We start from the raw sequence: 11,726 nt of genomic DNA, 5'->3' as shown, positions 1-11,726 counted from the left end.
TATTGAAGAGAATATTATTTATTTATTTATGATAATATCCACGGGGATTCCTCCCATTTAAATTGTGAATTTTATCTTACAATTAGTTACAGTAGTTAGCTTATACCTTGTAAGTTGCAATTCATACAATATTACATAATAAATTTTATAATTATCTTCTAATTAGTAGATGGCGGATATATACATTTTATTTTCTCATTAAAATAAATTCTGAAATAATGAAATAATTATAATTTTAAAGCGAATTAAGTAAAGTTAAAATTAGAAAGTAAAATGCGCGGAAAAATTTTGCACTATTTCTCATTCGTTTTATCTTTTTATTAACAAGTGTACCATGAACATTAGTTCTACCTATAAATGTTTAATGTAATAAAACTCAAATAAAATTAATTTTGAAATGAAAAGCGGGTACATAATCGACTTGATCTAATTAACAAGTGCGAAATCCGTAACTATATAAAACAAAAACATTAATTAGATTTATTCGTCTTTTTGTTTTCCTATTTTTTTTTTTTTTATTTTTCAATTGAAAATGCGGTGTTGCAGGTTTATTTTGTTTTCGATAAATTGAGGAAACGACTCGTTCTTGTTCGATGACACAATCAACCTGTACGTATAGATCTATTAACTAATCTTTTTAAACAATTTCCTCGTTCACTTAACTAGATTTATACACCGCTGTTTATTGTACCTTTCTTTTTTCGAAACAGATGCAATAGAACTTGCTGGTACTACAAAAAGTGAAAGCCAGCGTGATTTACAATCGACGAACGAGAGAAATCGAAAAGTTCGATCCACCGATACGTTCTTCACAGAAGAAGAAAGAAAAATTGCAGGAGTAAGTAAACTGAAAACAGTTCTGTTTCTAAGTACATAGAAATATATACTTATATGTATTATCTTTTACGATTTTACAATTGCGTATTTGCCCATTATGATGTAGTATCTACATAAGTACTTACATCGAAGTAAAAATAAATTAATGCACGAATATTATTAATTAAAACTGAAAGTCAAATTATAGCTGTACCACTTACCTGACGTAGTATTTCGTAAATAACCCAAATCAAAATTCACGCATGTATTACTATCATTATTATCTATTTAGCATTGCACATACATGTTGCACTAAATGTAGGTACCTTATAATACATACGTACTTATACCTAAACGACTAATTATACAATGATTTTTCTCCAACGACGGCTTACAATAATAATTAGCGTGACGTAAACAAGAAATAAATGAATAGGAATTAAAAGTCATTCTTATGCTGACATGAATATATTAATTCATTAATTATTCATCGATTTCGTCTCCCTCTCTATTATACAGGATGCATGTAATAGTTTTCGAGATACATACTTATTATCTACCGTTTATTTACTAGTATGACTATTACTAACAATAAAACTGAAGATTCGTATGTCATGTACCCATTTCTAATTATAATTATCTACCGAAAAAAAAAAAACATATTGACGCTTTTATTATTGGTTCAAAATAGAGCAAATAAAGTGAAAAGCTTAATAACATACCACGATTCAAATTTATATTTTTTCATCTTCCAAACATTTCACCCTTTAATACAGAGCATAAGAAAAGCGTTCAGAACGAAACATTAAAACAAAATTCACATTGAAAATATATCTATTAAAAGTTTCGTACTTTTTACTGCTTCTAATTAATGTAATAGATAAATTGAAATAATATACAAAAAAATAGCAAAAAAATAAAATCGTTTTTAATTTCCATTTAAATTATGGTTGTTTCTGTTCTAGAAATACGCTATCCATGATTACCTAATTTTTAAATTACATGTAAAATTATTGTGCGTAAAATATGTAGTTATACTAATCATCAGTTTTGGTGCAAAGGTTGAAGTTTCAAAGTTCAATATTACATTAAAGTGTGCATAGCCACCCAGAATGTGTAAATTGAATGAAAACTCTGAACTTCCTTCTGGTCAATACTCTTGCATTTATTAGCAAAAGGCCAACGTTTCGCTCCCAGATTGGGAACCTTACCAATGCTCTATATGATTACACCAATCAGACCAATTAAAAATTAAGTTGTATATAAAAAGTTATATACATACATTTGCTTGGTTTCACTTATGTACAGTGAAAATCAACATAACTCCTGGCTGAATGTATTTTATAAATAAGCTACCTGATACAAAGATTACCTGTTAGTATATAGATATATATTATAATTTTAATAAAATAAAAATTGTCTAATTTATCCAATAGGATTTCCAATCAGAAAATAAAAATTCAAAAAACGGTCGAATTAATGTCACAGATAGGATCTTAGATTAAGTTAAATAATCACAATTTAAATTACGAACCAATATCACACAAACATGCTAAAAAAGGTTCTATTAAAAACAATTGGAAATTAAAATCACGTTGCTTTAATTGATTTTAACTTTCAAATTCAGTTACATACTGTACAGTATAATTGAAACCAAGCAAATGTAAGTATTACTAATTGTATGTTCCCATATAATCAGGTTTACTAACTTAATTTTGAATTGATTGGTGTAGTCATATAGTGCCTTGATAAAGTTCCCGATCTGGAAGCGAAACGTTGGCCTTTTGCTAATAAGTATAAGAATATATATGTTTCTATGCACCTAATGTGTTTATTTTAACAAATAATATTCTTATTGCTAGAACCCGAAAATTTGGAACGTTAAACAAATTTACAACTTTTTATCATCAAAATACGTATAAAAAAATATTTTGAACGAAAACAATTCTCGCGTGGAATATATACTTTGACAAATTAATACAAATTTTCTTCTGAAACGTATTAGGTACCTAGATTGTAAGTTTAAAAAATATACAAATATTTTATATCCAATGAGATCATACATAAGAGCGACAGAATTTGTTCAAATTTTATGGATAATAGGAGAGCTAATAAATGATTAATTAATTTTTTTTGTAGTGTCTTCTTCAGTGTGTTTATCGAAAAATGAAAGCAGTAAGTACCTATACCTGCACAATTACCTTCATATGTAAATAAATATCGTTTACTTATTTTATTGATAAAATACGTATTTTTTTTACTTATTGATATTTAAACGAAAGGAAGTACATAATGATAGTATGATGACCCCGTGAATTATCATGTTGTGTTGTACTGATCATTAGTAACTTTATAAGTCAATGAATCATTGATAAGTTTTGTCTGTGTGAATTTTTAACTTTTATTTATCGCAAAAAATCGTAATAAACATTTCATTGGTCTCGTTAACAATTATTACGTACGCATATACTCATACATCAGAGAATTCTCAAAAAATAAATGGATTTATCCAATTAGGAGTCAACTTAATTAATAGCTTAGACTAAAATAAAATGACAAACTTTTAATTCAAACAGCCACTTATTCAATGTCAGAGTGTAAAATGTTAAATTAGTTATTAATTTCTCAAAATTCAACACATAGTTGCAAAAAATAAAATTTACCTAGCGCCTCCACCAAATTTCAATAAAACTTTTTTATTTATTTATTATATTGAAAAAAAAACTTATTGAATTCTCTTCATTTACCGATACGTACCTAAATATGCCGTTCCCTAAATAATAGTAAAGGTAAATAGGTAACTGAGAAATTTTTCTACCGTTCAGACATTCTACTTTTCGGTTGAATTCGCTAGTTTAATGGAACAGCAGTTGTTTGTGACCACTGACCAGTAGGTATAGGAATTTTATTAAATTTAGGTAAACGAATTTGGATTTCCCAGGCCAGATGGACTTGTTACGTTATACACAGAAGGTGTTACAGATCCTGAATACATAAAAGGGACATTTCGAGCGGTGAATAGCTGCCTAGCAAACGCAAAAAAGACATATGCAACTACTTTGGAAAGTGTTAAAGGTAAATAACATAAAGTCAATTTTATACGCAGGTACCTAGCAATAGGTAATTACATAAAATATGCAATTATTAATTAGTTATTATCAATCCCAAGTGTTTGATAAAATGTAAGATAACAAGTGCTAAGCATGTAAGTACCTACGTATAGATATATAGGTACCTAATACATGAATCTATAAGTTGATCGGAAATGTTTCTTACAGTAATAAAACAGATAATTATTTCCTTTCTGTAATTTTTAGACGATGGAACAACCTGCGATGTCGCGTTCTACACCTTCGATTGCATTTCTGATTTAATAGACGAATATTGCAAGCAAAATCCGTAGCAGCTTAATCTGTCTTTTTTATTATTAGCTATTACATTTTAGTACAAGTTTTAATTCTACACACTTACGTACCTTTGTAATTATGTATTGTAAATAATAATAAAAAATTGTTATTAAAAACTCACACTATTAGAATACGTATTTGTATTTATTTTTCCTCGGTGCCCAATTTAAAACGCTTCACTGCCACGCACGCACGCACGCATGCACGCACGTGTTTGTCACTTATTTCTAAAAAACAATAACGAAATAACGATCACGACTACTGTTTTTTAGACATGAAATAAATTTACTAATGATTATTGCAAGTGGACCATTTTAGATAGTACAAATCTACTCTAACGATAAGTAAAACAAACATGTAGGTAATAAGTACGTAATCATAATAAAAGCCGTGTAAATTTTACTGCGGCTTTTATTATCACGATTCCATTGCTGATTAGGTATTTCTTTCTTGTTTTGCTTATCTACGAATAATTGAAGATTGGTGGTACGTACCTATACAAGCATGGACACATAACTTTTCAGGTAGATACATAATACATAAATATATGTATGTTCATATTTGAAATCGCAATTCTGATTATCGACTTAAATATTTAAAGAAGCAAGTAAAATTGTTAAAAATTATACCGGATCGTTGTTGTTAGCATCAAAAATTACAAAAACGAGCTAGAATTGTTGGACCGTTAACAAGGACATCTTTGATCTTCACGCAAGGAAAAACAGGCAGCCTTCGCTTCGTCGCTGTCCTGTTTAAAACAGATTCATTTTTATTCAAAAACATCGTCTTATTGTTCCTTCTTAACACACCTCTCTTTATAAACAATACAAAAATACATAAAGCAAAAGTTGGCTCTAATTTTATCCCACTATTCGCATCTTTTATATTTCGTTTGGCATCAGGTATAAAAGCTGCGCCCAATTCGGTTTCTTAGTTTTTATAGATAGAAGACATGCAAGAGGATTTTTAATAACTTGTTTGTGTAAAATAGTTATGTATGTGAATTTTTTATACTAGTGAATTGTTTATAAATATATATACTTATAATTGTGCACCGTTTGATACGTCGGATACGATAAAAATGGGAAAGGTATTATTTGAATAACAGTTTATTTTTGCAATTATTACATTATACGTGCTACTTACCTTACATCTCTCTTCTCTTCTTTAGATTTCGTCAATATTTGTCATTGTATTTTTAACAATAATCGCTGTAAAATATGCACTGGCTGTCGACGATTATAATGTTTTATACAGAGATAGTTCCTTTGAGTTTGGATACGATACACCAGATTCTTATCATCACGGCAGAGGAAACAGAAATAATGTAGTTCATGGTGAATTTGGAGGTCGAAGTCCTTCTACAGGTAGGTGCAATGTGTTTGAAATGGATTTGCTCCCATATTGCGTATTGTATTTGCATTTTAACTCCAACTACTATATTTCAAAACAATCACATCTCCGATTAGGACATTTAGATTCTACACAGTATACAGCTGGACCAAGAGGCTACAGACCTCGAGGAAAAAATGTCGTAAGAAAGTACGATTTAAGTCAAAATGGCCCAAGATCAAGTGGCAGTAAGGACGACCCATATTTCGATGACAGTGAAGATCCAAGTTACAATTTTGGTTTTAAAACAAGGACTTACCAAAGACAAGAAGGTACCTACTTATACGTACATATGTACATACGTCTGTAATGATAACAGTAATCGGTACCGTTCTTATTTCAAGTTTCATTTCCCTTTCAGTATCGAATAACGTTGGGGATGTGACGGGGAAGTTTTCTTATATCGATGACGTTGGTGATCACCATAATGTCGACTTTGTAGCCGGTAAAAATACCGGTTTTCATGTAAAAACTCCATTCCCTGATTCGAACCCCAAAGCTTACGGGCCGTTGTTCTTTAAAGGAAGAGGAAAGCCCATTCCGAGGGGTAGAACATCGATTCAAAGACAATTGGACGGAAGTTACAGGTTCAGCAATAATAAAACGAAACGAAAAAATTACCATTATTTATTATGTTTGTTTAATTCAGGTTTGTTTCGGCCGGTCCAGATCAAAGAAGAACCGAAACGAGTGACTCATCCGGCCACGTTAGAGGTTCTTACACTTATTTGGACGACAAAGGCGTTCAACACACGGTACATTACATAGCTGGTCCCGAGACAGGATACAGAGTTCTTAAAACGGTTAAAGGACCCCATTTACCGAACATATTTCCCTTTGGAAGCCCCGAATACGTTCCACCAAATTTGTATAACGATTATTCAGAAGAAGTTTTCACCGCTTCTGAAAGCGGAAGGGTCAAACCGAAAGGAAACTTCGAAGGAATAAGCTCAACAAAGGACGAAAGCGGTTTTTCAAATCGGTTTGATAATAATTCAGGACAGAACACCTTTAATTCTGACTCGACATCAGGCAATGACGACTTCGGGGACATATTCGGAAAAGACGATAAATCAAAGAATAAACACTTGAGTAGACCGTTTACGTCTTCTTCTCAATCGTACAAAAATAATAATGACGGTGATTATGAAGAAGAAGAAGAAGACAATGGTTCGTACAATAAACCGTCTGGAGACGAAGGCCCTAACAAAGAAGACGACGATCAAGAAAATTGCTGTAACACTGGAAACTCTGGAATCAACGTTCAAATTAGCGGAACCAGAGAAGGTGCTATCGTTACGAACTCTGGTAAGAAAGTTTTATCTGTTCCTCCAGGAGTTTCTGTAAGGGCCCACGTGCAGGCCATTGATTTGATCCCTTTGAAACCAAAAGTACGCTCCCCCGGTGACGAACTGAAGGAAGAAGTCGACGGAAAATCGGACCAATTTGGAGCAGAATGAAATATAAGCAGATGAGAAAGCTTCACGAGGAGTTTTTACCTACTGCTATTGAAGAGAATATGTATAACAGACAATGCCGTCAGTCGATCGAAGCAGTAAATTAATTTTACGATTAAGTTATTTTATTTATTTTCAACTATGTACGTACGTAGTTCTGTGGTAGAGAGATGGAATAAAAATTTCTTTTTGTCAAACTCGCCAATTGTTTTATTTTTATCATCACACCTAAATAATGGGTAATAGCGATTTGCGTATTTATTTTTTCGTCATCATTTAATTTATTATTTACCCAGTTCAAGAGGCAAATGAAACTAATTTACTTTTTACACTTTAAGTGTTTTTATTATTATTTATTCTCATTTAATTTTTTTTAGCTGTTATAACTGTTATGCACATACATAGATATTTATACGTACGTTACGTATGTATGTATAATAATCCACCATATCACCATATTCAGTCCAATTTTCTTAATATTTTGTAAGATGATAATCCTTACAATGCTGGCAATGGAAAATATCCATAAAAATATGTGTACGCATGAGGATATCCACCTGGAAGAAAATAAACAGACGAGGAAGGTCTTTGTGAAGACGACTCGAACGTTGTTTCTAATTGTACGTGTTTCCCGTCTTGCTTTACAAATTCCTGTTTCTGATTGGGTTCCTAGAAATTAAAAAATAACCGTAGACAACGTAGTAAAAACTCCATAAGCATTACGTAATATGTAGGTACTTGTAATTAAATTTACCACTACTTGTGGGTTTATTAAAAACTTATTAGCCATCATAAAATCTGGAAAACGTGAATCAAACACGAATTTAGTTAAAAAACCGAGTTATTCTTACACGATAATAAATATAATTGTCGATTACTTACTGATGCACTACATTGTCTTTATCTTTAATTTTTACCTGTAGCTCATGATTAATAATAGGGTTGAACGTTTTAAGGGCCGGGACAATTTCGTTTTGGATAATTACTGGTTGGACAATGTCCGCTCCGATAGCCACTGCTCGATTTTCGTGAATTGAATAAGAATAATCTTTACCACTATTATCCGATTTCACATTAACAACTGAAGAATCCAAAGGAATGATCGAAGCTTCATTCGAAAAACAGCCGAGCATCGTACAAATACAAACAATCTAAAATTAAGTTTTACTTTAGTTACGTAAATAGGCACGTTTGGTCCAAAAAGAGTGATAGTTATTAATGTGTAGGTACTCATTCACTTACAATTCTTGTAAACATTATGTACCGTTGGCGATGAAAGCAGATCAAAAACTAATTCTTCGACGGTGTCTATTATCCCTTTATATTAAAATCTAATAAAAAAAGTCGAAATATATTTCTAAGTAAGAAACATGCACGAAGATAGAAGATGCATTTTCCAGCTGGATGCTGGATGCTGGATGGCCACGAATAATGCATGGATCCTTCTTTCCACCAAAAACCTTTGTGCAGTATTTCAAAACATATTTTTAAAACTATATATTAGTTTTATTTTAAAGTTACATACTTATGTGCAATATAGAAAAGTGTCGAATTTCTATCGCAAGTTTGTACTCTTTACGCACATATGTATGGCTATTACTTAAACAAATTTGGCTTGTAAGTAGAATTCTTATTAATCTTTAGCAATGGTTTGGTTTGCACCATTCTTTGTGTTATACTTGAATGTTAATATCGATTGTATCGATTTTAAAACGTGTAAGTACTATGTAAAAACGTGATCCGTTCGCCAATTTTGCACAGGAGGAATAGTAATCTGCCTTAAACAAGTACAACTTACATTTTTAATTAAAGTTACTGTTAAACATAAAAACAGCGTCCAGTAAATTAAAGGCTGAATAAAATTCTATTTGAGTAATTCAACTTTATTTCCCATTAATTAATAGGTAGCTAAATATCTGCCAGTCTATGTACAAAGTATGTAATAACTTCTAAAAGACAAAAACAAATGCGATTTTTTATACCCGTATAATTTCTCACAACAAGTTGTTCTTGAATAAGCGTTCAGGTTTTATTGTTATTATTGGTAAATGTCTTTTTTATTGGTAAGTAATGCTAACGTAGCTATCCTAAGTTTTCGCTAGTATTACAAGGAATTAATATGCCTCTCGCATGACAAGTTTCAAAGCTGAAACACATGCACCTAACTGTAATTATAAATATTAGGTACTAATTTTGTCACGAAAAAGTCAAAGAATACGACGTACCTACAAGCACTTTTAAGAAGAACGTTAACTAATTATTTTAAAGGCAATTAAAGAGGTACACGACATGGAGAAGAACAGAATCGTGTCGTTCTAAAAAAAAAAACCTTTTCAAATAGAATATGGAGGTAGACAGAGACGTGAAAAATTGTTGTTGTAATGTTTTCTATTTCAAATGTTTGTAAGCAATATCTTTTAGGAAACTGCATTCGAAATAGAAAATGTAGTGGTTATCTTTTAAATAGTTGTTAAAAAAATAGAAGAGGAGATCAAAAACCATTTAAATACAAATAGAAATTAATGTTTAGAAGACATTTAAAGATTTTTCTCCTTCATTTCGTATTTGCATTTTAAATTCCTAGACCTCTTTTGTTTGATAAAATTCCGATTTGAACGGTGCCATCGAGTTATTGCTGTATTGTACAATTCTCGACAACATAAAGGTATATTATACCTATTTTAACCAGAAAGGTTCGTTGGCATCAGAAGCAAAGTCAAGGTTTAAACGAGGAGAAGGCAAATATCTTTGTATCGGTAGCATAGCATAGCGAACTCTCACCTGACCGGTTCAATTAATGATCTTCTCATTTATAATAAGTTGTACCTACTGCACTTGGTACATTCTCATAGAGCGGTCGAATATAATAAAAAGTTAAGCGTCTCATCAGTCAGAATAAAAGTTTGTTGTTGTTTTCAAAATTATAATAATTAAGTCGCCAACTAACTGAGACAGGTTCTTCCGCGCTGGTTAGCGTTGGTCCTGGCGATTTTTCTTAGAAGAAATCGCCAGGACCATCGCTAACCGAAATCAACGGCGCTTACAAGCTTACGAGCACCGAACGTGGAAGTCTTGACATTTGTACTTCCAAGTTATAACAACCTATTCGTCTATTTTGTATCTATACATCGTATTTATTTATGCGTAAGTTGGAGCATTTTGTAAGTATTTTGAATTTTACAAGACCGGAATGTTTAATTAGTGGCCTTTACAAGAATGAGGTCACTTAATAAACCTACCCTGCAAGTAATACGCGAAAAAGAAATACATATAAGTACCTTTTTCTTTATTTGTCCTAGGTATGTAAAAGACTTGAGAGATTCGTAACTGACTTCAATTCGTTATAGTACATAACGGCTACCTTTTAATTTTCAATCAAATCATGTTTACGTACTGTTATCTAACGTACTTATTACCTATAGGATGCCTTTAGCTTGGGTCACGCATTATAACATATTAATAATGCATAATTTATTCGTTAAAAGTTTATTTACCATTCACTGCAGACGCGGCGTTAATTAGCCTTGAAATCATTATTTCATAATGTAATGCAAAGGTCCCAGTCCCAAGTACCTTTTCTGATACATGGAGACGAAAATGTTTGTTGAACCTGCAACAGAACCGAGAAACGAGAAGCTCCTTCAGTTATATGTTGGTTTAGACTTTAGACATAACATGGACATAACGTTCTTTGCCCCTTCTTCCACAGATAAATGTTAACTTAATAAGAGGCCGAGGTCCAATGTTACCGAGCTAGTTTTGCAGGGGTCCACCATCAAAAAAGTTTTCGAACGATCACGCACACCGTGCTGTCGACGGTCGATTTTACCTAATTGAACAATAGTTGCAAATAGTTGAAACAAAAAGAAATGAAAAGGGCTGCATTCTTTCTGGTACGTATTTATTTATTTATTTATTTGTTTGTTAATTTTATATTTTTTAATTGAGTTTAATTCACTTTTTCTACAAAGGTACATAACGTGTAAAGTTTAAATAATATACCTACAGTATAAGTATACAGTATCCTTTCCGTCTTTGTAGTGTATGTAGCCTTTATTCAAATAACATCCTCTTTCGGTCATCGACTTCTCTTATAACTCTAACTGTTGTTCAACATCTTCAATACATATTTATGTATGTACTATTAAACATGCGAAAAAATTCAACTAAAATTTTACAACTATTCCTATACAGTACATATAATTTTATTGCACAGGTACTTGCATATAGTATGTACGTTATTTAATTACAGTAATCGCCAATTAGATTTTTTATACATAGTTTTATTCTCTTTTTAACAGATTTATTGTTTGGCTGTAATAAATGCTAGACCAGAAGAAACAAAGATTAAGGCATCTGATGTTGAAAACGTAGAGTAAGTAAAATTAAAGGTTTTCCTAGCTAATAATTAATTTTTTATGTGCATATACGCACCTCCTTCCTGATTGCCTTCTTGTTTTGTTAAATAATTCAAATGCATGAAACGTTTTTGGAATTGTAAATATGTATGCAGAAACACTTATAAATTATAAGTATTTATGCTTATATTTGACTTGAAATATTAAATAGTACAATCAAACTTACCCTTAAAATTATAGGCAAAACAAAACAAATAATATGAGAAAAATCAAACATTATAGTAACAGTTCCTCTC

At 31.4% G+C, this 11,726-nt stretch overlaps 3 protein-coding genes and 1 long non-coding RNA gene across 6 annotated transcripts; 3 read left to right on the top strand and 1 right to left on the bottom strand.

Annotated features, from left to right (window-relative positions):
- Positions 1 to 20: 20 nt before the first annotated feature.
- Positions 21 to 4,338, top strand: LOC108743465 (general odorant-binding protein 70). Its single transcript, XM_018479036.2, has 5 exons — positions 21 to 609; positions 711 to 838; positions 2,956 to 2,991; positions 3,735 to 3,891; positions 4,134 to 4,338. The coding sequence occupies exons 1-5, from the start codon at positions 594 to 596 to the stop codon at positions 4,217 to 4,219; spliced, it is 423 nt and encodes a 140-aa protein (XP_018334538.1). The 5' UTR covers positions 21 to 593; the 3' UTR covers positions 4,220 to 4,338.
- A 98-nt stretch (positions 4,339 to 4,436) lies between these two features.
- Positions 4,437 to 7,237, top strand: LOC108743462. The gene is made up of 5 exons (XM_018479033.1): positions 4,437 to 5,313; positions 5,395 to 5,590; positions 5,693 to 5,887; positions 5,977 to 6,202; positions 6,265 to 7,237. The coding sequence occupies exons 1-5, from the start codon at positions 5,305 to 5,307 to the stop codon at positions 7,073 to 7,075; spliced, it is 1,437 nt and encodes a 478-aa protein (XP_018334535.1). The 5' UTR covers positions 4,437 to 5,304; the 3' UTR covers positions 7,076 to 7,237.
- Positions 7,238 to 7,434: 197 nt separating this feature from the next.
- On the bottom strand, positions 7,435 to 8,436 carry LOC112905424. Its single transcript, XM_025977818.1, has 3 exons — positions 8,315 to 8,436; positions 7,990 to 8,223; positions 7,435 to 7,741 (listed from the first exon to the last, which is right to left on the bottom strand). Exons 1-3 carry the CDS (start codon positions 8,327 to 8,329, stop codon positions 7,571 to 7,573), a joined length of 420 nt encoding a protein of 139 aa, XP_025833603.1. The 5' UTR covers positions 8,330 to 8,436; the 3' UTR covers positions 7,435 to 7,570.
- Positions 8,437 to 10,015: 1,579 nt separating this feature from the next.
- On the top strand, positions 10,016 to 11,447 carry LOC108743461. 3 transcript variants are annotated; one of them, XR_003231771.1, is made up of 3 exons: positions 10,016 to 10,216; positions 10,782 to 10,965; positions 11,374 to 11,447. It is a non-coding gene; the product is annotated as an uncharacterized LOC108743461 (long non-coding RNA). The 3 variants fall into 3 exon arrangements; XR_003231772.1 differs by having other exon boundaries at positions 10,016 to 10,233; XR_001938828.2 differs by having other exon boundaries at positions 10,022 to 10,965.
- Positions 11,448 to 11,726: the final 279 nt, after the last annotated feature.

The sequence above is a fragment of the Agrilus planipennis genome, unplaced genomic scaffold (assembly GCF_000699045.2).
Source record: "Agrilus planipennis isolate EAB-ADULT unplaced genomic scaffold, Apla_2.0 scaffold491, whole genome shotgun sequence".
NCBI lineage: Eukaryota > Metazoa > Arthropoda > Insecta > Coleoptera > Buprestidae > Agrilus > Agrilus planipennis.
The sequence above is the reverse complement of the archived record's forward strand: the minus strand, read 5'-3'. Positions and strand labels throughout refer to the sequence as shown.

What these genes read in the sequence shown, in the direction of transcription:
- LOC108743465 (XM_018479036.2), top strand. An exon ending in AAGAAAGAAAAATTGCAGGA is followed by an intron (nt 839 to 2,955) that starts GTAAGTAAACTG and finishes TTTTTTTTGTAG; the next exon opens with TGTCTTCTTCAGTGTGTTTA. An exon ending in TTTATCGAAAAATGAAAGCA is followed by an intron (nt 2,992 to 3,734) that starts GTAAGTACCTAT and finishes TATTAAATTTAG; the next exon opens with GTAAACGAATTTGGATTTCC.
- LOC108743462 (XM_018479033.1), top strand. An exon ending in GACTTACCAAAGACAAGAAG is followed by an intron (nt 5,888 to 5,976) that starts GTACCTACTTAT and finishes TTTCCCTTTCAG; the next exon opens with TATCGAATAACGTTGGGGAT. An exon ending in CAATTGGACGGAAGTTACAG is followed by an intron (nt 6,203 to 6,264) that starts GTTCAGCAATAA and finishes TGTTTAATTCAG; the next exon opens with GTTTGTTTCGGCCGGTCCAG.
- LOC112905424 (XM_025977818.1), bottom strand. An exon ending in TTATTAATCATGAGCTACAG is followed by an intron (nt 7,742 to 7,989) that starts GTAAAAATTAAA and finishes TTTAATTTCTAG; the next exon opens with GAACCCAATCAGAAACAGGA.